Source organism: Charadrius vociferus, unplaced genomic scaffold, assembly GCF_000708025.1.
Source record: "Charadrius vociferus isolate BGI_N301 unplaced genomic scaffold, ASM70802v2 scaffold32, whole genome shotgun sequence".
Lineage (NCBI taxonomy): Eukaryota > Metazoa > Chordata > Aves > Charadriiformes > Charadriidae > Charadrius > Charadrius vociferus.
In genome coordinates this window covers 12,619,555-12,645,513 of record NW_009647856.1, presented here as the reverse complement: position 1 = coordinate 12,645,513, position 25,959 = coordinate 12,619,555, and the positions used below count along the sequence as shown (strand labels likewise).

The 25,959-nt window shown below is 45.0% G+C and overlaps 1 protein-coding gene across 1 annotated transcript in view; it reads right to left on the bottom strand.

Annotated features, from left to right (window-relative positions):
• Positions 1 to 25,959, bottom strand: part of UBE2H (ubiquitin-conjugating enzyme E2H) — a 55,533-nt gene that overhangs the window by 10,143 nt on the left and 19,431 nt on the right. The window contains exons 2-5 of the mRNA XM_009883034.1: positions 14,758 to 14,834; positions 13,993 to 14,067; positions 2,161 to 2,200; positions 1,397 to 1,449 (exon numbers count right to left, since the gene is read on the bottom strand). Of these exons, the coding sequence (XP_009881336.1) occupies positions 1,397 to 1,449; positions 2,161 to 2,200; positions 13,993 to 14,067; positions 14,758 to 14,834 (245 nt within the window). The remainder of the gene's footprint in view (positions 1 to 1,396; positions 1,450 to 2,160; positions 2,201 to 13,992; positions 14,068 to 14,757; positions 14,835 to 25,959) is intronic.

Sequence of the window (25,959 nt, the reverse complement as noted above, 5' to 3'; positions counted from 1 at the left end):
ATTTTTCTACCTTTACAAGCAATAACGATGACAAAAATATAGCAGCGCTCATTAGGAAACCTCTCACAGAAACCCTTCCTATGAAATTGGAAATAGTGCAGAAACCCAGAGCACAAAAACCAACTCCACAGTTACACTGGAGTGATTTTCTTTTGTCCAATCATCCTCACAATCTGCAGGTGGCACGTAAAGATTGGAACAGCAGCCCACGCTGCACTGTCCCGGATTCTGCTGCCGACTGAACCATGCAGGTTCATCCCCAGCAGAGGGCTTGGTTTGCTAATACGGCTTTAATTCCTCCGCCTCGCATCAGATCCTCCCAGGACACAAAAGCATCCTCTTCCTCCATTAGCAACACCACCTCGGTCACGGCTGTGCTGATCTCTCACAACAAAACCATGTGAAGTGTATGCCATGCAACTACTACGTGAAGACTTCAGGCATTCTGATGAGGAGTAAAGTTCAACAAGTTGCTATAGCAATTTCCCACCCAGGATTCACCAAGTCTGGTTATTTCCTCACAAAATTGTGCGTGCGAGGAAGGTGAAGTAGCTCGTCTCTCTAGCAACTGCTTCAAAGCTTCAACTTACATAGGTAAAAATCAGTTTTTTTGTGGAAGAACGTGAAGGGTTTGCTGTGCACATTCCCTGAATACTCTTCCACAAAGCACAACTGGAACATCTGAAGAAGTTCACATTTTAAAAATGAAGCCAACCCAGAGCAGATACTCTGCTGTATTGCTTTTAACAATTTCAGCTTTCCCTAAATGTTATTTTAACAGATCTTCAGCTACTGGCTGATCCTTTTATATCTCTAAAAAGGACAGTTATAGCCAGAAACAACCTAATTGGAAACACAAAACATTCTGCAGCAGGCAGCGCAGTCATTAGATGCAATACCACCTCCTAGCCTGCAACGAAATGATGCTGTCATGACAAACAGGAATGGTTTCTGGTGCCATCTTCTGTAGAAGTGGGATCATAGCCTTGTGTACAAAGAATACCAGCTCAAATGCACATACAAAACATGGATGGGGTAGCTGGGACTAGGTTTCACTTTAGATATAGTCACTCCTCTCTTTCAATGCTGAATCATGGCAGGGTGCTGTTGTGCAGTTGCTTGGCATTGTCTGGCAATGGATTGAGCGATCCTTTGTGAGGTTTATGGAATCTTTTTGCCTCTCTGGCAGAGAGACAGCTTACGAAAAGTATTTGCACATGAAAATCTTATTTTTCACGTGATCTTGGCTCAGTGAGGAGTCTAAACTTCAGTTGAAAAAAAAAAAAAAAAGAAAAGAAGTTGGCCTAAGATCATTTGTCTCCAGCAAACTGTGTTATGTTAACACACCAAATACGGATGTTCACGTGATCAGCTTTCGGGGAGATGCCAAACTCACCGTAGAGAGCTGTCCAAGTTTGATTGATTACATCTAGACATACAGTTCCTGACCTGAAACATATGGAAAGGATGGAATTAAACACAGTCACACTCAAAAATACTCTGGGGATTTAATATAATCTTCCCCCTCCCTTCCCCTGCCCTGCCTCTGCCCCACAATTTCAGATAAGCTATGATTTACCCCTCTCTTGCGGTTAATAGAGGAGCAGCCTTTAACTACATGAATCTTCATACTCTGCACAAAAGGAAGCAAATTGGAGCCTTTACTGAATTACTTGGTCCATATGGGGCTCTGCTGGAGAGATTGAAGCATAGGTGGCTCCCCTTAACAACCTTAACTGAAATAAAACATGGCAAAACATCTTATGTTTTGAAGAATTTTAGTATAGACGTGAACTCCAGCTAAAGAGGGAGCTATGGCTTAGCCAATGCTGCTCCTTGTTTCTAGAAAGCCGGCACAATGCCAAAGAGGAGGGGGACTGGCAACCTTGAATTTTCTGTAAATGAAGCATATTGCAATACAAAGACAACATCTGCAAGAGAGTCTGCAGCATGCGGTTCTCCAGTCTTGCCCACAGCCTGAACTACTCCTGAAAATTAACTTGTGACAAACACCTACTTCTACCAAATCCCTCGCTCTGGACTCTTACGATTGATGAAAACATTCTCCAACTCATCAGCATAACATCGTGAAGCCAAAATATAGTTACAATTAGACAAACTCCTTAAAAAAAAAACCCCACACACTGGGGATTTACTTACGCTTCGTCAATGTTGGGATGGAAAATTTTATTCATGAATCCTGCAAAGAGACACACTGGTAAATAGCAGAAAACAGCCAAAGATATTATTTTTTTTTGTTTGTTTTTACAAGAGAAGTCTGGAATTTACTGAACAAGGACTCATCTCACTAGTTTCAAAGAAAACCCAACCTTAGCTATATATAGCTATGTAACCTTTAAAATACACAGGCAGCATTCTGACCCTAGGGTCCTCAGCCATTCCCTCGAAATTCAGCAAAACCCTCTGCTTACAGTGCAACCGTATCGCAAAGGTTTTGTGGTTCAGTATTATCTTGAAAGGAACTGCCCGTCAGCACAATCAAGCACCCACATCTGATGAAGTGTTTTTAAAAGCTGCAAGGATCTTTTTGAATAAAGTCTAAACACAAAACTTAAGTTCAACATTTGCATTAAGATTTTTTTTTTTTTTTAAATGTCTCCCAACAAAGATTTTCTGTTTTTTTTTTTTTTAAATGTTTCCCAACAAAGATTTTCTATGAACTTGAAGTTGCAACATTAATCTACATTTGTAAGCCATTCAGGAGCAGAGACTCATGCAGGGAGCTAATCCTTCCAAGTTTTGCATCAATACAGCAATTACTTCATCAGTTGGTACCTCTGGTCTCCTAGAAAAGAAAACAGCTCAGATCCAAGGCCTACAGTAAGAAAGCTCATCTTGGCTTTGTCCACATTTCAGACTTTTAGATTTGATAGCGCTTTCTTTGTTCCGACTTGCAAATTAAATTGTTAAAAAAATAATCCTGTGGTTTCAAGACTTAACATCACGGCAGAAGATACCTCACACTTTAGAGGCTGTATCTGATAGCAGCGGCTAGAGGTAAGCCGTGTTTTCCAGCTGCCTACTTTATCCTCGAGTTCAAGACAGATAGCACCTCAAAAACACTCCCCTCTTCTCCCACAAATAGAGTTTATAAAACAATGATATTAAAGGAATTATAACACATCATACTTCACACCATAGCCTGTGTAGAAGTAAAGCACATCCACCCCAAAAGCTAAGTGTTTCAGACGATGGCTGTGAGTGGATGCAGATTTCAGGTTCCAAACTCTTCCCCTTCATTTCAATAGGAGGACCCCAAATACCCAGGTGTGGGACACATCCCCAGCACAGAATGGTTCAGGGAGACAAAACTGGGTTTTCCAAATTATTTCACTGCCAAATGGATCCAGTATTCCCATACACTTCTGCTGGTTTGGCCGAATCATTTGGGCTCTGCCCAGCAGGGCTGCTGCGACCCTTGTTCAGTACCAGGTTAAGCTGCTTCCAGATCTCAGCATTGCTTTTTTTCAGAATGTAAAATAAAAACCTTCTTTCCTCTGTTGCACTGCCATCCTGCAGCCCGTAAAGCCCTACAAACACCACCCATGTGGGAATCACCCCTTTCTGCAATAAGCAGAAATCTACTTTAGCTAATAGCAACTATTCCTTCTGACAAAGGTTATAAAATGCTTATAAATGCTTATAAAAATGAGTAAGAAATTTAGGTCTGGGATATTGACTCTATCCATTTAAAAACTCCTTCCAGGATGCAAAGCACACAGAAATTTTCTCTCCAGAGCAGCCCAAGTAGTGTAGAAACACATCACTGTTTACCATTCAGCCAATTCCCTACCTTCACCACCTTTACCCAGACATTCCGGGCGAGACGCTGCAGTAACTGATGTACCATCCCTGCCCAAACAAGGAGTGATCGCGATTTGAGTGACAGCATGGTTCCCATCTGGGGTAAGAGCTGACATATGGATTTAACTCCCTTTTCTACCATGTATTATGACACAAATATAATTTCATGTTTACTTGTACTGCTTGGATTTTGCATAAATACAACGCAAGGCTGAAATGATGCCCGAAGCCAGAACAATCTCCAAAAGAACCACCGAGAACTGCATAAACAACTCCCCGCTAACAAGTGTCTTTCAGGAATACTTTGCCATGCTTTAGCTTGAAAAAATGAAACAGACTTAAAAAGGGAAGCCGTAGCTCCATCAAATATTTACGTTATGGCAGCGCTCTCAGGTTTAAATCAGGTCACGGATCCATTATGCCGGCACTGGAGAGCTGCAGTGAGCAGCAATTCTGATTCTAAATCCCATATCTCTCTTGGGGGGGGGGGGCGGGGGGGAAGTTAAAATTCTGATAAAGCAGAATAGAAGAGAGGATGGGGGAAGACACCAGGTAACAAGAATAGGACGGTAATGAGTAAACCTGCTGAATGAAAGACTCTTTGTTCTGGTGTCTGGGACACAGACTCTCTCTAACCCAGCTAGACACAGACATCCCTCTGCCTTCTCTCATTTTGGTTTTCTGATCATCTCATCTATTTCCTTGGACCTTCTACCACAGCCACCTGCAGCTGGTTGGACAAGGCTGTGCTGCAAAACCACCTGTAAGGTTTTGGTCAACTCTTCATTCACATTCAGCATTTAAGCTGCACTTGATACCCAGGGAGATGAGATTAGGTTGTCCGCTCATGCAGCTCCTGTGCTAGAGATTTGAAATTCTTCTCTGTCATCTTTGCGTTCACCCAGGCAAGGAACAATCCCTTCTTTCACATTGTCCTCGGTCTCCAGTTCTGCAAATGAAACAGTTGTTCTTCAAGAAAGAACACAAACATTCTTCTCCCTGCACTCCTTGTTTCCCAGGTTGTTGCGACATCTTCTTGCAGCTCTTCAAGGTCCCCCCAGTCTCATTCTCCTACAGACACAAACTGCCCAGGCCAAGAGCAACTCTGCTCAACATTTTTCCTTTTCTTGACCCAGAAATAAGTTCCAACTTATTATTTGAAATCAAACCTCCTTTATTTTAAATGTCGTCACCTGCAGTGATAAAGCACTAATATTCCTCCAATAATACTGACTTGCTCTGTATTTATTTTACATACAGAAGACAAAGCAAGCATAAGCATCCATGTAAAACTGAAATTCCAATTTAAAGAGGAAGCCAGGGGTCAAAAAAATAACCCTCCCAAACCAGCATAAACACTGGGACAGGTCTACTGCCATAATCTTGAACATAGCACACCCCAATTAACACACTGCGCAGAACTCCAGGTGAGCATTCCATGAAAAGTACCAAGGGACAGGGTCTTGATTTTGGGTTCTCACGATGGTCTGCAGCATGAAGCCGAGGTCTCAGCCCGAACAGTTGTGATTCTGTGTGCTGGACTGGCTGTAAATGCTTAATTTAACATTTTAAAACACATTCACACTGAACCCTGGAAAAAAACAACGCTTAGGAGGAATTCGAGCAGCAGAGTGGCTGCAATCCCCACTTTCCATGCAGAGACAAGACCCAGGCTTGCCTTTGAAAGTAAAGCAGGACTGCATAAAATCTGTATGGACAAAAAAGCCTTTGGGTGAGAACAGAAAAAAACCTGTACATCCACAAAGGAGTTACACAATAGAAAGGGACACATCTGTTCTGATACTGGAAGACACTGAGACCAATATGCAGATGCTGACCTTCAAAAACGCTGGTAGTTCAGCAATAACCCTGGAGTAATCACTCCTTGGATTGACAAAATCTTTGAAGAGAAGCGCATTTTTAAATTAAAAACCAGCTAAGTGAAAGGCTGTCAATCTTCCTTGATGCTGCAAACGCAGGAACACTCATAAAGCTCCAGCAGCTGGACATATTCCAGTACAAAATGAAGTTCTCGCACCGCACTCATGCACCAACTGTGGATGGGTCTGAACATCCAGGGCACTGACTCACAGTTGGGTCAAAGCAGTCACTCCGTGGATCGGGCCCTGTGGGTGGGTGATAGCTGAACACGGTCTCCAGGTGAGCAAAACCGCAGCAGAGAACCAGGGAAGAATTTCAGACTTACGCTGATGTCAATATGTCTCTTGAACACCGCAGACTAAAGCTCCCGGTATGGCTAGAAGGCACTGCCAGAACCAACGTGCTGTCGTGAGCGGCTCTGCCAGCAAGTCCTCCTCCAAGAGACAGAGCCCAACTACCTGGATAACCTGGGGAACACTGAGGACTCCCATGACACCTCTCGTTGTCCTGTGGAGCCATTAGGCAGAAAGCAAGAGGTTGTTTCGCATCGATTGCTCCCCTATCACTACGCCTGTAGGGCTGGGCTGTGATTTAGAAAGGGTCCCCTACCTCGGTACAGCCCTCATCTACCATTCAGGCAGAACAGATGCAAAACTTGGGAGATAAGAGGGATCAGAAGCCTGAGCTGGAGACTGCCTCCTCGCTCCTTCAGCTGTACAATGCTGGCCCACAGCAGCAGCAAGCTTTCTGTACCCCTTGATGCTTCTCCTCTAAGTCAGGAACCGGCTGCAATCCAACAAGCGGCGCTTCAAAAGGTGTTCCGTTGTTTATCTGAGCTCAAAGTACAGCCAGCTCAGCTGGTAGGTTAGGTGACAGGTCCCCAGAAGAGACTTTTTTCCTGCAGCACAGCTCTTCAAAGCGATGCTAGCGCTGCTAGCCCTGCTGAAGCACGGAGGATGGAGGCAAAGCAGTGTGCCAGCAAACGCAGCACATCCCAGCCTCACCGCTTCACGTCTTCTTGCTCGGCAGGGAGTCAGCTGCATGACCGACCCACACCAGCGATAACTGTAAGAGGACTTCCCACCAGCTCTGGGGAACGTGCCAGAGCGGAGCTAGTTTATATCCACTTACCCATCCCAAACTCGCCACTGCTTGCCCACGTGTCGGCTCTCTTTGCTCATAAAACACGGCCAGCTGGACACTTCTCTACCTGAACAACTGTGATAGCAGATTTCACTGTGGTGCCAAACAAAGAGCCAACAGGACAAGCGTATCTAACCACTCCTGACCTTCCAGCGCAGTGAGACTGACAAGCCTCAAAGTTTTATTTTTAATGAGAAATTAAGGCCAAATGAGGAAACGGTTCAGACTGCCTGGCTGGCGAGGTGGGGAGGTGGTTACAGTCCCTCTGAAGCAGGCTGCAGCGAGTTTTAAATACCACACCAAATCAACGTGGCTTGGGTGACCACCCAAGGCTTGAGGCAGAACTATGTGCACGGAGATCAGCACGCGAGAACTTATGTACAGCACGGAGAGGTCAAGAGCAGAGTTTTTCCTCTGCTTTTTTTAACCACTGGACAACCTACCTAATGGAAAAAGATCTCCCAAGTACTCCAGCAGTGCTGCCAAACAGCCAGATAAGATTAGTATAAACAATGTTTATTACTCCCCCCCCGCCCCCCAACACCCAAAAGCCTGCAAGGGAACATGCCTTTTTTTAAAAAAAAAAAAAAAAAAATATTTTTAAAAACACATTGCACTCATTTCAGGCACTACCTTCTTGTGCAACTGATCACGAGCTCGCCATGCACCACAGGTTGAGAAACCGTGGTAGGAGATGGGGGAGAGGGCACAAGAGCAAGACCTCTGCCCCAGTCCTCAACTTAGCACCTATTCCCCTCTGCAGACTGGGACAACTGGTCTAGTGCGTGGCTGTTCCCCATTTGAAGGGCACAGGATCTGCCCACCTCAGAGGCGCGTACCTTGTCCAGCGCTCTCAGGTCAGGAAGCTCTCACTGGCAAAAGCAACAATTAATTTTTTTTATGAAATTTGGAGGTTAGGAGCCCATTCAGAGCACTAACAACTGAGTCAAATATAACACTGCGCACTCACTGTGGAGGCATTCACTGCACGGTGGTGGCGTGCGGTGCTGTGTAACGTCAGCTTACTAACAGCAGAAGTAGAACAGTTTATATTACCATGCTCAAATTCTAGTAGCTTTTCAAAACAATACCATAAATAATTCTGCAGCAGCTTCACGAGGGAAAGATAAGGACAGAAAAATATGACTGTAGCTGATGGAAAATAGCGGCAGAGCTATCAACTCCGGACCTCCTGCTCAGCGTGAATCGCTGGAGAGTCCTTGGAAGCAGAAAAGTAGCATCCACAAGCTTAAAGACTGGTGCTAAGAGCAGCAATCTCTGGAAAAAAAAAAATAAATGCAGAACTAACACAAAGCAATTGCCCAATATCAGTCCATCTCATTGCTTAGGTGCACTATCACCTGATGCCCAGGCTTCAGAGACTGGCACAGGAGGCAGCGAATCTGTGCCAAGTCAGGCTGAAAACACCCACCCCGTTTTGTCAGTCTGTTCCCATTCTCCGATTGTAGCAGGGAATCTGCAGAGGGTGCACAGTTGTGCGTCAGACCGGAGTGGAGACAGGGATACAAATTACCTTTAGGTGTCTCGTCTTTCCCCTCAGACAAAGCTAAGCGTATTTGAAAGAACAAGCATTTTCACATCGCTTATAGGTCAGAATAAGGATCAACACACGCGGGGAAGAGCAAGCTCAGAATGGTCACAGGCGATAAGTGACTCATGAAATTCTAAGTAGCAAAACGTAAGGCAATCCAGAGGGAAGCTGAAAGTAAAAATAGCAGCTGCAGTTAAAAAGAAAAATTAAGCAGAGGCCAGGAGAGATCTGTTAAATCCTGGCTGGAGCTAAACAACGCTGCTTCATTCCTGGACTAGCTGCCACAGTGTCTCATTATATACATACACATATATATACACACACACTTCCATATGTTTTGTGTACATACCAGGCATTTTGTTTTGCAAAACACTCAGGAGAAAGGTGAAACAGAAACGCAAGCTATCTGCAGATAACTGGGCCAGAGATGGAAGGAAAATGAGAACTGTGTATAAATATACAGAAGTTATTTGAGAAATGGAGGCTCTGAGCATATTGTACGCAAACTTTGCAGCTGTGACATTTGATTATTAAGAAACCAGAGTGACTCAGTGCCGGCCTAATATTTCTGCAGATTTTAGCAATAAAATAAATGCCACGGTGCTTTCAGGTAAGAGCTCAGGCTCCCAGGTCCTCATGTTTTTATTGCTCCTATCATCGAAGCAGGGCAGGACATTGACACTCTGTGCTTCCTCCCCTGTTTATGGCATCAAAGAGCAGTAACCTCCTGCTCTTGGCAGGCATACAGACTGATTAAAAACATACAAAATTTACACAAAGTGTTCTCATGACTTGGGAGTGCAAAACAGTACTTCAAGTACTTCACAACTCCCCTTTGAAAAAGCAGGAACAGACTAAGCAGAAAGTTCCCCTGAAGATATTAAATCCCAGAGGGAAGGGAAAAGTAGCGCAGCAGTGCCAGCAGAGTTACTGAAATCATAAACAGCTCAAAACATATTGTCTAGGAGAAAGCAAACATGGAACCAAACATCTAGCAGGGGAGTGCTTCGGGTCCTCGTAAGCATGCAGGGATATTTACATTAATTGACAAATGCATTAAGAGCAGCAGCATTCACTAGCTTCAGAAAGCAACTGGGTATTTTTCAGGAGTTGGTTTTGTTCTAACAAACTGCTCAAGTTCAGGAGGTTTGTTTCAACCCCAAAGATGTGGATATTTAGGGATCACGAGTGGAGTTAGTTAATCTCAATGGGAGCACTCAAGCCCAGGGCCAACACGACAGCCTTGTAACTATCTCTGATCAGATTCGTGTTCTTCTAGGACGCGCATTTCCATTTTTATTGTACATCACATCACTCTTGCTCATCCTGCACCAACATGGGATCTGTCCGATTACACAGCAAAGACCAAGCAAGGAACAGGCAGTGCCAGAAATACCGGAAAAGCGCTGCAGGACCCGATGAAACACTGGAAGCTCTCCCAAGAACTGCTCTTTTCACATAGATCCTAGGGTGGTTTAAGTCTTTAAGTAGAGGCACTACCTGCACTGTCAGGAGAGCACCGTCCCTGGGGCGGCATCATTTAATAAACTACAGCAATAATTACCAACCTGAGAAGGGCAGGAAATAAATGCCACGCATATTTGAGAAGGGAGCTGTGGATGAGATAAGTGAGCAAAGATTTGGCAGGAGAAGAGCCACCACACCAAACAAAGGCTTCTGCGAGAGACCCTCAAAGGCAAAGAGGACCACCAGTCTTCAAGGGTTTAAGAAAAGCAGTCTGTGCCTTTCCAGATGACAAATTTGGAACCCACTTTAAAAACCTTTTCTGCTCAGGTTTGTCAGTTGCACTTTAGAAGAGAATACCAAGTTTTCATGTACCTTACACTCAGAGCCATGCTGGGATAAAAGCAATTTGAACAGATTAGAAAGCAACTATTAGCAGTCATTTTTCAGAAGCAGCTTTCTAGAACACATTGATATGCTTCAAGCCATCATGTTATTTGCTGCAAAAAGCCCATGCCATGTTCAAGAGTGCATTAAGATTTACTAAGATGGAAAGAAAATTTTAGCCTACAGTACTAGAGGAACAAGGAAAGCTGCAAGGACAGCACTTTGGCTTTAAGCTTCAGCATAAAAGTGTAATTTATTAAAGGAAAAGAAACTGTTGGATTCTACACTTCATACAAGCCAGTGACTTACACAGACAATTTGAACTCTGCATGTCATCACCGCAGTGGGAACTATGCAGTGCTGAGAACAGAAGGGCTGCAAACAAGGTACATGTGTGCTCTAGATGACCGTCTGTCCATTTATGGGCTCTGCCATCCCTGAAATCCTTCACTTCCACCTCTTTACAGATCAGAGACTGCCACGGCACATTTCTTCCCTACTAATTCCTAACCCTGCGTTATCCAGAGCTCAGGCTGGCTGAGGACTGCTGAGTTAGGACACCCATGCTCACCAGAACAGGCAGACCTGGGAGAGAATCACAGAATAGTTTGGGTTGGAAGGTCCCTTTAAACATCCCTTTAAAGGCCGTTCAGTCCAACCCCTCTGCCCTGAGCAGGGACATCTTCCACTAGACCACTCTGCCCAGAGCCCCATCCAACCTGACCTGGAATGTTCCCAGGGATGGAGCACCTACCGCCGCTCTGGGCAACCTGGACCAGTGTCTCACCACCCTCAGCGTAAAACATTTCTTTCTTAGATCCAGTCTAAGCATCTTTTAGTTTAAAGCCATTACCCCTTGTCCTATCATAACAGGCCCTGATAAAAAGTCCATCCCCATCTCTCCTGTAGGCCCCCTTTAAGTACTGGACGGGGCTCTAAGGCGTCCCCGGAGCCTTCTCTTCTCCAGGCTGAACCCCTCCAACTCTCCCAGCCTGTCCTCCCAGCAGAGGGGCTCCAGCCCTCGCAGCATCTCGGTGGCCTCCTCTGGCCCCGCTCCACCAGGTCCACGTCTCTCCTGTGCTGAGGCCCCCGAGCTGGAGGCAGCACTGCAGAGGGGTCTCCCCAGAGCAGAGCGCAGCAGAGGGGCACAATCCCCCCCTCGCCCTGCTGGCCACGCTGCTGGGGATGCAGTCCAGACAGAACAGGATCTTGTCTCATTTACAAAGTTGGGAATGCTACCGGTTCAGCTGGGACAAAGGCTTGCCTCTGGAGCTATCTGTAATGCCAAAACCACCGGTATCAGGCACCGCACACCAAGTCTGCCTCCGAGAGCAGCGGTGCGGAGATCGGGCTGGCCCAGAGGAAGGGGCCGAGACGTCACTCAGCCCTGGCTGTCCAGATAAAGCTGGGCTGGGGCAACAGAAATGGGAACCAGACAAAGAAAAACAAACCTCTTCCTGCAGCCGGGTGGGAGCTTCCCCGGGTCCTAGCGCTGCTCTTGGCACTTCCACTCCCCAGCTCTGTCCTCCCCTCGCAGCAGAACTGAGCCCTGCTTTGCTAAGCCAGCTCTCGTCTAGCATCGACTGTTTATTCAACCTGAAACCTCAGCTGCGCACTGCTTCACCCGGGAGGTAACCTGTGCTTCCAGCAGCCCTCACCCGACCGACAGCAGCAAGGCAGGCCCTAGAGCAAGCGCCAGCCTTTTGGGGAGCTCAGCAAGAGAAGAGGAGGTTTTCAGCCACTCGAACAGAGACTCGTAGGGCCAGGGAAGCATGCTGGAAGGTCTGATGAGTCCAGAATAAGATAGTCGCAACACAGCAGGTATAAGCAAGCTGATGGAGGGAAAGCTGCTGTACTAAAAGGTAGACAGCAAAAGCAACATTAGAAGGGACAAAGCAATTTGAGCAGAAAATAACCCCCTCCACACCCACCCACCGCCCTCGCCAAGTTCACAAGGAGAAAGGCCATCCTTGTGGTGTCAGTTCCAAAAACGCAGCTGGGCCAACTCTGATCCCAGGCTGCCTTTTACTCCCGCCTATCCCAACCAGCACTGAATAGCCTCCAAGTCAAACCACCAAAAGGTCAAACCTACCACCTTCCACGCAACTAACTGAAGCCTAAATCAACAGCGCTACGAATATACAAGAACCTGGCCAACATTTAGCTGCATTGGCTTCACAGGCTACTGGAAAGAAAGTTTGGTTTTGCTTCAAGCAAGCAACCTTGATTTTTGATACACACTGGAAGAACATCAGGAGAGAGAAAAATAATCTCGAGTAGACTAGCACCATAGCAATTAACAACAAGGAAACTGGGTTTTATATGCTTTCAGAAAGTTGTCTGTAGCCAGCGCACATTTAAGAATGCCAACATGACAATATCCTGATCTGCATCAGTTTGTGCCACTTGAGAAGTGGGGAGGGAAAAACGACTGGCACCAAATAACATGCTGTGCATCTCATAAACAGTCTGCAACCTGAGGTTTATAGCAAGTTTCAGAGCTGACTCAAGAGGAAGGAGAAGAGGGTTCACATAGCTGCAGCAATACTGCATTGTTACTCAGCTGCGTGCACATGGCTGTGGTTCAGTTAAGGTCTCAACAGCAAAAAAGAAAGGTAAAGGACGGCGTAAAAACAGTGTAGCTCTTTCCCAAATGGCACAGTTCACATTTGGAAAGAGACACTATTTCTCACACCAGAGAGAGAGAGAGAGAGAGAGAGAGAGAGAGAGAGAGATCCTAAATAGAAGGCACTCTTAGCATAAGAGTCTATTTTAAGAAAGCAACCAATACTTATCAACTCCAAATCAGGATGTTGATATTGGAAGGGACCCATCTCGTCCAACCCATATAGTCAAGTTTCCACATCAGTTCTCCTCAAGCTGTTTTCTCCATTCTGTAGAGTCCTCCAGTGGCTTGAGCCACAAGCACACCCTTCCGATGGAGAAACACCATGTCACTGAGTTACCAGTGCTTATTTCATAAGCCAGAATAGAGATGTTGGAATTTCATGAATCTGCTCCAGTTTTTCAAGCAGTTATTTGCTATTTTATTTCTAGCTTAAGTGACTGGAATAAAGTTAAGTACCAGGAGACATCTCAGTTAGATCACCGTTACCCAAGGACAAAGATAAGATGGATACAGTCTAAAGAACATTTCCTTATCAAACTTCCGATTTGCTCTCGAAGGTTTGACAAGCCTGATCAGTCCAGCCAGCTGCAATTTTTCTGGTCTTCTACGTTCTTCTGCATATGCATCACCTAATCCAAGAGGACACAGGTTTCAGGTCCCGCCTTCACTTCCATCCACCTTTGGGCAAGAGGTCCCAAAAGCTAGGTTCACCCCAAGATTATGAACATGCACTGTGGTCTTTGCTCTCCGTACTACATGAGTCATTTTATACAAACAGGCTCCAGCACTCACTGTGGTATCCTGCATCTTACCCACGAATGGCTATGTTATTAAAAAAGCACAGGGCAGAGAGACTCAGTTCATCAACACACAAACATGTGACCAAATCACATTTCCAGCTCCCAGACCTCAAGCCAAAAGACCAAACTTCCTCTCTGTTTGGCACGTGGTATCTGGAAGTCTACAGTAAAAACATTCTGCAGACTTGAAGCAAAGACCTTATGATTGCACCGAGGGTTGCAGCAACATCCCCTGCAACAATGCTGCAAGCAATAACATCTCTCCTGCATAAACATTAAAAGGGTTTTGACCGAAAGTGAGTATTGGTTACCTATAGACGGGGATTTGAAAGGGTATTTATCAGGAAGGTCGACTCTAACTTTCCATACTCCACCTTCATATGGTGCTGCAATGAAAGAAATGCAGGTATTAGACACTTCATAACTCAGGAGAGAATAAATAGAACTACAGCATTAAGGAAAACACATCTTTGGAAAGATTACTTAGTTCCATCAGGGGGTAAGATTTCATATCAAACCTCCTACGGTAAAAGCCTTTTTCCTGTGCTGCCTGACAAGAAATACATGATTTTAACTGATACTGCAGAAGATCTTGGCACAAAGACACAAGAGCCTTATTAAAAACAGAGACTTTGGAATAATCTACTTACCTTTAGAGATGTTACTAAATTAAGACACACTGGAGACCTGACTTGTGATCTAGTCACTAGAAAAGCCATCTTAATTACAAACTCTGCAAAAATTCAGATGACTGATGCAAAATTTATGAGCCAGGTCTAGAAAAGCTAAGGATCAACAAAAGTGGTGCTGAAGGCCATAGCAGAGGGCTTAACTGTCCGAAGGCGGTATCCAGCTCTGCTCAGCTCCAAGGGAGGTGGTTCATCTGCATTAATGCTCACACTTGTATTTCTCCCCACCCTTGAGAGAGCAGCCTTCAAACACTGCCACCCTTTGATTTCTCACCCCCACTTAGATTTGCTCATCTCTTCTTCCACTCCAGAAGAATGCGTCATTTCACTGTTCCCCACCATGAGCCATTAGTTTATTTTTATAGAAGGGCTGGGTCATATACTTACTTCCTTGTGGTCCGTAAAACTTCACAACAAATTCATTGAGTCCTCCTAAGATTGTGACTTCGTGTTTGCTCTCAATACTGATACATCAAGTAAAGGAAAACATTTAGTCCGGGAAACAAAACCCATTTATTCAGATACAGGTAATTTGCTAGAAGCCTGTCACACCAAATAGTTTAAAACCAAATATTCAAAATATTCTACAACATACAATTTAAGCGTCTTGACACATCTAAGTGACCACACCACCACAATGACGTTAGTAAAAGCCAATTCTACACACTGAAGAATCCCTCCCCTCTGCATTGAGCAATCTTGAGATGATGCCTCCCTTCCCTTTAGAGCTGCTTAGTGTTTTCCACCTACTTTTGCAGAGTGAGTGCGAGCTCCGATTTAAGAAAATGCCGAGTCCCTATCAGCAACGTATTTGGAAACATATTCGGGCTGCGGAGGGGAGCTACAATCCAGAAACAGCAACAGCTCCAAAGCCTCAGTGAACACAGACACGAACCCCAGGGGCAAGGCTCGGAGGTGAGGCCAGGACTCGGAGAGATCTCTCTCCCTTCCAGCGCTCGGGAGACGAGCCACAAAGCAGAAAGTCACCCTTGCCAACTGCTCACATTAAATGTTTACTCTCCTGCCCAGATTAGAGGAGCAGAACTCACCCCAGTCCCTGCTCTGACAAACGTGAGAGCTGATGAATTCAATTCTCCTTGGCTGCCTTCGGCGCTGTCAGATGGCCTCCCACAGCTACGATGCAAATTATGGCAATCTCATGTTAATTTGACTTGCAAGACCAAAAAACTCTGTGTCTTCAGAGAGATGGCAGAAGGGCGAGATTATGAGGCACTGTTACAGTGCAAAAAGAACAACTGTATTTCTCAACATTTAAAGGAAAGACTCAAAGCGCCAGCGCTTTGGGAAGAAGGGAATACAAGGGAAAGGCAAGAAATCTTCATTTCAAGTAAGGCTCAGTTCAGACAATTAATGGCGATGTTTCAGGACCCAAGCTTGCTGAAGAATTCTGCTATAAATCAGGGTTAATGGATTGTGAATAATATCCTACAGCAATTACTTTTAATCAATAATCTTAATATGAATTACGAGGGAAGCATCAGAAAAAAAACACAGCAGGAGAAAAATCAAAGGTTTATTCCCACCTGAACTTCAGACTGCTTCAGCTCTGCACCACAGAGGCTGCCCCCGTTTGAGGGAAAGGGGCAACAGCACAGAATATCGAATAAAAGATCCTTAACATCACAGCAGCAAGCTTGGCAGAAACGCTCAGGCTAAGAGGAACTGAAGCCAGGTTCCCTTTTACAACCAAGATTTTTCACTCTGATGCAAAAGGTTTTCTGCTTTCAAGGCACAAAATTTGCCCAGGAAGCTCTCCACTTTGCGGCAATCACGCGGACCCCCTTGCACCTTCAGGGCACGGAGCGAACAGGCACTCGTGTGCCTGGGCACACACATACACGTTCCCTTAAATATTTCCGACCTACCAGGAACCTAACTGCCTGGAATCTACCGCCACGAACAAATAATTCTCAGCTCAGACATATCCCCGATCTCACATTACAACCCATGGAGTCTGCTTAAGGTGCATCACAAGCTACTTTAAGGGATTCCCGTTTCCAGAAGTGCCAGTTCAGTCCCAACAGTCTGTGTACGTACTCATACGCAGGAGATCCGAGTCCCATCTGCGGGGTCTGTCAGGATTTATTACAGTTCCTCAAGTACAATGACTCCCAGATTGGACAGAGCTTTCCCACAGTGCCAGCTCCAAAAGAGTTTGGACGCAATAACCTCCTTCCCCTCATTCTCATGGGGAGGGAGAAAAGTTTATAGCGGTTTGTTTTGGCTCAAGAGTTTTCTTGGTTCAGCATAAGCTGCTCTGCCCTACAGTTAAATGGCAAGTAGCTCGCTGCACCTGGCAGTCACCCAAGAGCAGCTCACAAAGGGCAGATCGATGCCTAACTGCCCCAAAGTGCAAGTGATTTCTCTGCCAAAAGCCAAGGGGCATCTCTGGGAAAAGCTACATCCCTCCAGGTTTGCGGAGAGTAGCTTAGCACCGAAGTATTGCAGCTTGCTTCAGACCTGATGTTAAGGGACATTTGTCACCAGATCTTTTCACGTCACCCAGTACCGTGACAGTAAGTTTTAAATATAGGCTCAACTGAGTTTAAGTTCCTTTGAAAACGTCCACACCCAGCTCCTGGATAACTATTCCAGGTTAAGAAACGGGCTCTTACACAAACCCGCCGTGTATGGTGATGCCCCAGAGTGAAACCTTTAATACTGAAGTATGTTAACACTTACAGCAGCTTCGCGGATCAGGTTAAATACAAATGGTTTTACTTAGGACTAAATCAAGTACCACTTAATAAAAAACAGCTCTCCCAGCCTGATCTTCAGAGCAAGCTCCTGAGCAGCTGCAGCTTATATGCTCTTTGGCTCCGCAAGTTAATACCAACCATAAATTAAAGCAGAGCTTTCTGCACTCAGACTCAGTCTTAGTGTTCCCAAATTAAAAAAAATATTAGTAAGCGATGTGGGGCCATATTTGATTATTTTCCCCATTGCTGCAAGGACATAATATTACTACCAAAAAAATGCAGCAAGTGAGTTAGGTTCACAAAAGGGATATGGATTGGGATGTGGATGCTGCGTTTGGGAACAACCACATTGTTTATTAACATGATACAAGGGTTTGAGGACAGACTGAACACAAAGTGAATTTCAGCAATAAAGCCCTCGTATCAACACAGGGGAAATCTCTGGAAATGCGTGAGCAGAAGCCCTCTTTCCTGGGCACAAAGCAGATTCCCCGTGAGCCCCCACTTTCTTACACAAGTGGGATGAACCGTCTTCCCCTCTCCACCAAGTTTTCTCTAAAGGTAGAGATGCTCAGGAATTTGAAACCTTGAAATCCCACTAAGAAAATGACTGAGAGCGCTAGCGGGATGAGTGCATGGAGCAATTACAACAAAAAGAACATTTACACCTACAAGTTCATTCCATCTCCAGAAAGTCTTCAAAAAAGGAAACATGTATTGCACAAGCCAGGACTCCGGGAAGACCTCAAGGCTTCTCCGTCCCACAAAGCTGTACCAGGGAACCCTCTAGCAGCACAAGGGAAGAGCATGGGGGAGCAGCAGAAGGGACTCGACACATTTGGAGGACTGGCCCTCCAGACCACGTTCCCGGAGAAAGCTCTGCCACGGCCGAGGGCAATGTATCTCCAAGTAAAGAACACAGGCTCTGACCCAACTATTTTCTCAGCTCAGACAGATTTCTTCCATAAGGCAAAAGTCTTACAAACAAATCCCAAACGAATCCCATTCCAAACACACCAGCAATTAATCAGCTGTCTCAGATCCAAAAAAAGAGTTGCCAGTTTGGAGACCCACAGGACTTAAGGAGCCCAGTTGTGCCTAGGGCACAATAAACCCCCTTCTCTCCGCACTCAGAGCTAGACAGGGACTGGTGCCAGATCCTGCAAAAAGTCCAAGTAGCTCCCAGGAAGGAGAAACGTCCCAGGTCTTCAGAAAACAGAGTACAGCTTGAGGAAGCCCCAGGAAAAGAGCAATTTGGAGCAAGATTTCCACAATTAAGGTGACCAAACTGTTCACAGCAAGCCCCGCACATTTCTCCCAGGACGTCTACGTTTGTGTCCAGGATTCCCATCCACCTCGTTCAGGAGAAAGCGCTCCCGTGAGTGTTCAGGACTTCAAAGACACAGTCAGGATTTATGGGGAAGACCACAAACCCCTCACCTTGTTTTACTCTACCCTGTCCAGACAAATTGCACTATGCCTACACTCTCTGTCGCTACACTCTTCATTATTCAGCTTTGCAGAACGAGAATGAGCAGGTAATGGATAAAGACTGCAACATTCTTAATTCTAGTGGCAATCCAGTGGTTCATACTGGTACGAGCAGTCTGCCTTTTTTCCACAGCAGGGCACACGGCTACACCATGTGTATATACAGGGTCAAGATTACAGAGCTACAAAACCAGCCTGTGACACGTCACATGCGCCAAAATGTTTAACAAAAATACAACCAATTCCCTTTCGAGAGTCTCAGCTTGCGCCTACTAGTCTAGGTGACGTATGGCCTTGCTGCTTTTATCTCTTTATCATCTCAGTATACCAATTTGACTTTGTGTCCAGTACAGCCAGTGTAAAAGTCAAGAGAAAAGAGAAAAATCTGGATACAAGTCAGGTTTCTAACGGATAAGAAGTTCAAAAGCTTTACCTTAAGACCACAGAAACTAGAAGGGAGTCCTGAGGACCTGAAGATAAATTATCTTAGTCCCGAGACTATTAAGAGAATTTTAATGACAGTAAGTGTCGAAAATATTTAGGTGATGATATGGAAAGCAAGCTTATTTTCAAATATCAGTTCAGAGGGGGTTGCTAGGAGAGAGACAGAAGGGAATTTTTCTGCAGCTGATTACAGACTCCCTATACAGTGCCTGAAATGTGCCAGAAGGGCAAAGGCCAACCGCGCCACGTATTAGCATTACAGTAACATCCAGAGCCCCCCATCAAGATCAAGGCTCTATTGTTCAGGGTTGGGCTGGTAGGAAATTGTTTCTTCAGTCAGAATGAAAAGTGATTTAAAAGCATTTTGCCTATTCTGCATTGGGACAAAAACCACACAAAACCTTTCAAATCTGGAGAGCGAGAGACTGCCCAACCATCAGTCAGAAATAGAGTGGCCACTGTGGATTTGCCTGTTCCAGGGTTGAGTTCCCATTCCCTCATCCTCGTACGGGGCCACCCACCACTATAGGGCTGGATCTCCCCTGCAGTAATCAAAAAATTTGTTAGGATTCAACTTCACACCCAGATCTCCCCAAATCCCAGATGAACATCACGGCCAACAGATGGCTAGTCTGTTTGCAGGGTTGAGTGACTTTTTCCCTGGCAAACATTTAGCCTAAAAAAAAAAAAAATCCCTTCATTAAGTTTCTTTAAAATTAACATAAGTTATAAGCTTTGGCAAATCCATTTTCCAGCTAAAAATATTTCACTGAAAATATTTTTGCATGCCTAGTGACACAAGTGGCCATGTGCACCCTGCCCCAAAGTGGCAGAAAAAGCAGAAAGCTGGAGTGCTCCACGAAAAAATAAAGCTGTATATTTATCTACGAGCATCTCAATACAAGTTGCAGATAGGTCAATGGTCATTACCAGAAAGCAAATTCCTGCCTTCTAAGGATCTCTGCCATGTCTTCTCCTACTTACGGAGATTCATCTACAGCTATCCTTCCAGGTGAAGGACCTCACCGGAAAAGACATTCTGAATTTGAGGGATAATGGTAAGACCACATCTGTATATATTTCAAACAAAAGAAATCATCCAGCTCTGCTACCTAAGCAGCTGAGATCCTTTGAGGACATATCTCACCATCTGCATTTTTCATGACAAAGGGTGTTTTAAAAAATAAGATTAAACACAGTTGATGTTTTCCTTCACGAAGAGCTTTGCAGGCAGTGAGTGCTGCTACACCACCCGTGCGATACAAGTGCAGCCACTCCAGCTGCTGGTGGTACAGAAAGCACCGCTCGCTCTGCTTGTTCGAGGCAGAGGTGTGAATTCTTCTGAAGTCTTTGCAAGCAGAATTTTGCAACGTAAACAGCCTCTAATATCGGGACCGATGGTTATTCATGTTTCTTTTCTTACAAAGGCGAATGAGTTCCACTCTAAGAAGCACTTCCACAACCTGCAGTTATCTGTAAGGAGCCCTATGATTTAGCAGCGTTACCGGTTACGCTGACGCGTGGGCAGCAAAAGGAAGCCTTCAGCTCAGTCACCTCCCTCCCTCCCTCCCAGCCTTCATAGGTTGCCTTGCCTCCTCTAAACTCCGTGCCTTTATCTGATACAAGTTACCCGAGGTGCCAGTTGCACACGTGAAACCACAGCCGGCACCAGAACTTTGATGCTTTAAGCATTCGTATTTTCCCCAAGTAAACGTCCCTGCCCTTTACTCACATTTAACTTTCTTCACACTTCTCTCTCTATCCCTGCAGCACACCAGAAGAAAGGACACTTAGAAGCGAAAAAGGTTATAAAGAAAAAAAATAATTCTTGTGGTTTCTTCAAGCAGCAAGAGGCAGCATTTTTTTAGTCACCCTCTCTTGCAAACTTCTTGAGAACTCCAGGCTAAACCCATTCAGATTATTAAAATCCATTGGTTTTCCCCCAAGCTAGTTATTCTCGTTGCCACAGGGCACCGCTCACAGTTTCCAGCTTCAAGCAAAGGGGTTTTCTAGCACCAGAAATAGGTTCGCTATTTGCCAAGGACATTGTGTTGCACAGTTTCTGGGGCCGGCATCCACAGCCTCACGGTCTGCACCAGCTCCAAGAAGGGAAGACACCACTGGGGCAAACTGCAGTTTATCTTCATGTACCTGGGGCAAATTTCAATATTCCTTCATCAGAATTGGGCTTGCCGAGGAATCCCACAGCTTTGAAAGACGCAAAACTCACTTAAATCCTACAGCGTAAGGGACAGCATGTCACTTGTGGGCAGTCATGGAAAGCTCTGAAGACCACCAGCTTTCCCACCCCTTCACCCTCCTTATCACTGCGACAAGTGAATTGCGGACAGCACTACGCAGAGGTGGTTTCACTCGTTGCAAGATGACGGCCGGTTATGATTGCAGCCAAAAAAGCCCTGGAAGCAAGGGAATAGCAAATGAATAACTGAAGAGCAACCTGCGCTGGGTTGCTGAGTTTTATTTTATTGCACACAAGTGTTTTCTCATTGGAAATGCAGTTTTGCTTTTAAAAAACCCCACCACCTTACTGCTTCTCTACCAGATTTTAACCGACTGAGAAATCACACAAGAAAGAGCATTCTTAAGTTATTCTGCACACACCCTTCACAATTTCACATCAAGAATGGCAAATTTCCCCAAGATAAACACCCTAGTCACCAGCAACCCCATCAAAAGGCACTTTCCAAGCACAGCCACGTGTACTGAAAGACACCTCATGAGTGCAATCGGGGGTTTTGGGAGAAGGAACCGCTGCTCCAGCAAGCCCTCCAGTCTGGCTTGCTTTCTTTGGAGCTCTTGATGATTTGTATCTGGCCACTTTCCACTAAACTTTGTGCCAAGAAACTGGAGTAATAAGGAAAAGGTAGAAGGAAAAGCCAGCTTTCCCCAGAAGACACTTTGCGCACGGATTGCCTGCTATGAACCAATTAGAAACTAAGTCAGCATTTTTCCTACAGAGAGGGTAATCCAGCCTTCAAATTAGGTCTTCCCTCATCAGAAGTGAAGGGAATCACCACAAGACGACAACAAGGTACACCGCATACCATGCTGCCCTCTTCCTTCAGGAAACAAATTAATTTATTGCTCTCCCCAACTCTGTGCTGTTCCCTTGAAAAGCTTCAACTTGCTTAGAAAGAGGTAGCAGACATATTTTTTTGCCATAGAGAAAAAAGATTGCAATAAACTTGTTTAAAACTGTGTTCTCAAGTTTCCACCGGATGGGGCAACATTTAATTGCAGCGGTGGCACCACAACCTCCTTCACAATCAGATTAGAGGGGAACACAATCAGTGTCATTTTGATAGCAGATAACAAGCGCCGTAGCCAAACTCCAGTTTTGCGGTGCTGATTCCTGTTCAATTCATTTGCATTTACAGACAAGGAAGAGAACAACACGTGTACAAGCATCAGGCCCTCATTTTACTAGGTATCGTTAGCCAAGCGCAATTCAGGACAAGAACATGTATAGGCCCAGGGTGACATCTTCTGATTTGCATCCCAGAGGAGCTTTGCTTGCGAGATGACTGTGTTTCGTGCTACGCGTGGTGCTGGGCAGTCCCAGGAGCAGCACATTGGAGGGAAATGGCTTAAAACCACTTGAAACCGTGACCTACGCAAGGGTTGTTGAGGTGCTGCTCGAGAAAGGCAGGGAGATGCATGAGTCAAGTTGAGAAGAAGCTGGCACAAAAAGATTTTTAAACGTGAAAGGAAGAGACTGGACTTGATGAAAGGGAGTCAGAATGAGTTGTGATCAACACAGCTTAACTGATGTTCCTGTGCATGACCATAATGCAACATAGCGTTGTCTCTGCAAGCACAAGATTTCTTCGACTCTCAGTAAAAAAAGGACACATGAGAAACCAGCAGAATTTAGTCTGTAATGATAAGCAACTGTCAGTTAGCAAACTCCTTAAATGCATCCTAGCTGGAGCTGATTGCACAGTTTGAGGAAGGCATCCGACCAGAAAGGACTACAGCAGGGAAGACCACATACAGAGCCATGACACAGGAGCATAAGGCCCTGGGGTAAATGGGGAGGCAAAAAGGTCCCCATGATATGATTGCACTGGTCTCCTCTGACCTTACGCTCGATCCTCCTGGAAGAGTTCAATACAAGCTGCTCACCTGGCATAAACAAGGCAGAAATAATGGGGAACCTCGCGCTCTCAGCCAGCCACCGAGCCAGAAGCCACAGAATTCACTACGCTGACATTTAAAGTCAGTCATGGGGGAAACCAGAGTCAGATCCAGAAGCATCGAAGACGACAGCAGCAGTAGTTTACATGGCCATACATCTGTCTCTAAGATAAACCACTAGATATAATATTTGCATTGCTCCAGCTTCCATCAAGAGAAGTTTGTTACCATGGCGATTGTACATACTGGTGGGAACGGAGTATTTAATGTACGAATAATAATCAAACTTCTCAAACAAGCACGAAATTTCAAGAGCATTTTAAGTGAAACACCAGAAGGAGAAATTACAATCATTTCTTTTTCCAGTTGTGTTGGGTACAGTTGATTTCCTCTTTGTGAGGGTTCAAGAAGTGCCAAAATGCTTCTGAAAGAGAAACCGTGGTTGTAAAACCACAGAATCAAGAGCATGACCCCAAACGTGTGCTAGACCTGACACCAAGCCTAAGATTTAACTGCTTTTTGAGGGCTGTGCCTTATCACAGGTTTTACAAGAACACACCAGGTCTGTCAAAAGCAAAATGCATTTCATGTGTTTACAAAGTTGGAATATTTCACTAATTTAGACTTCCTAAAGACTTGCATTATTTTAAGATGTTGCCTTTTCTCCTCAAGTGAAGCTTGTTTTAGGTTTCCATAGACTTTACTGAAATGCTTTTTTACTCCAAGAAGCCTACACAGTCATTTAGAAACTGCAAGCACGTCAAGGCACCTCAGCAACAGCGACATAAAACCCCGAACGTACAAACAGCCATCTCCTCAGGCTGTAAAGCCCTTGGGACGTGACACGTTTGTAGTCAAAGCAGACAGATGCAGAGGAGGTCAGCAGCTGAGTTTTGGCAAGAGTTTTTATTTAGGGAAAAAAAAATAATCTAGAAGTATCTCAAGTTCTTGATTTTAAACAAGATAGAGTTTAAGGATAAAGCGTCAAAGCAATACTTTCATTCTGGTAAATTCAGAGTTATATTCTGTTGTACATAACCTTAATTTTAAAATGCTTTGGCACAGAGCAGTTACCAGTTCTGGAACTAAGAGTCCCCATCCTCTTTGCTCCCCTTCCCCAGGATCTCTTCTTGCCTGCAAGGGATGCTGAACTGGGCCACAGAGACTCACTGGGGGAGGGGATGCCGATACCCTGCACTGGCTTGAGCTACATCGTAACACTGAAATGAGAGAGTGTTAAATATGGGAATCCTGAGAATTGTTTTAATAAACACTTCACACTGGGATGTCTCTTCATGAAAAATCCCGAAGTCCCCTCTAAAAAAGGCTTTGCACAAACAAACTCAAGCTTGAATTCTTAAAACACCAAGGCAGGAGGAAACACATTAAAAGTCCTGTCTAGGATCCCGCTCCCTTGGAATCAGGATAACATATCACGAGAGGTCTCCATGGCCTGCCAGGAACATAATTCAGTGGAATTTTTCCTTTTTTTTTTTGTGTACAGGCACAACAGAGGTGAGGCTCACCAGGAAGTGCTGGTTTAGCGCAAAAACCCTGGCAACACACCAAGAACTGGCCCATGTGATAAGCATATGCGATGAGAGCGAGACGGTTAGTTGCTCGGGCCGCCTTTCGAACAAGCACAAAAGGGTTTGGCAACAAGACTGGAAAGATAGCTGTGGGGCACCTACTTAAATGCCTCCGCTTGCTTTAAAACTGGATCTAGGGAAGAGGTTTGCTTTGCTGACCTTTGCTACAAACCTAATGGATCCGACAGCTGGAGCAGAGTATCCGAAACATCAGAGCAGAAACAAAAGACAGAGCTGCTCCGAAAGCACCTCTTACACCAAAGATACCGAGTTATCTACAGCGCAGCAGTGTTTTCTTGAAGAGTCCCTTCCAACCCTACACCAGCAGATGCAAGAGTACGTGGAAATACTCAATGATGTATTTCTTGCTCACTAAGGTCACACCTGCACTGGGTTTTGGGGTTTTTTTTAAAAAGGATTTTGCAAACCACAGTCTTCAGAATTGAGACAGCAACAACTATTTGAAATGCCAGCGAAAGCAAGCTGTTTTCCTAAACTGCAAATAATACTCAGAGCCCAGAGCAAGCATTGCAGTGGACAGTGCCAGTGAAAATTAAGCAGCGCTGGTCCTCACAAAGCCTCTTCAACTTTAACCATTCAACAATTAATGTCCTGAGCTTATATGTTTAATATCAAAAATCCTAATAGCAAACTGCCACCCATCTGGGTGTTTTCTGTACCAACCAGAACAGCAATAAGGTCTCTCAAAGACATTTTGGAAAATATTTCTCCCTCTGAAGAATAGGGCACAACTGACATTTGTTTGTTACAGAATACTTTGCTTCTTGAGCCAGAAGCTCCAGCGTTTCTGAGCCTTCCTGTAGAAGGGTTGTTATCTGCCAGTCCTCAAAGAAACAAGCTTTAAAACAAATCTCAGAAGCCACTGGTATTTCTATAGCATGGGTGTAGGAAATAAAAGCAAACTAAGTTTGGAAATTAAGCCAGAGATTAGTACAATTCCCCTGACCTCAAGTAACACAGGGGAAAAGTCATTGTGTGGCTGGCTTCAATCCAGATCTCTCACCACACAAAACAGCCCAATCTGAAGGAACACATGATGCTCTACCAGATACAGGTGTTCGTTTCAGGGTGGATCATACCCCGAGGCACCTGTGGATTTCTGTTCCTTTCAAACCACTTTATTAGAAATACCTTCCCCCCTCCCCCCCCCCAGAACAAGTTAAATT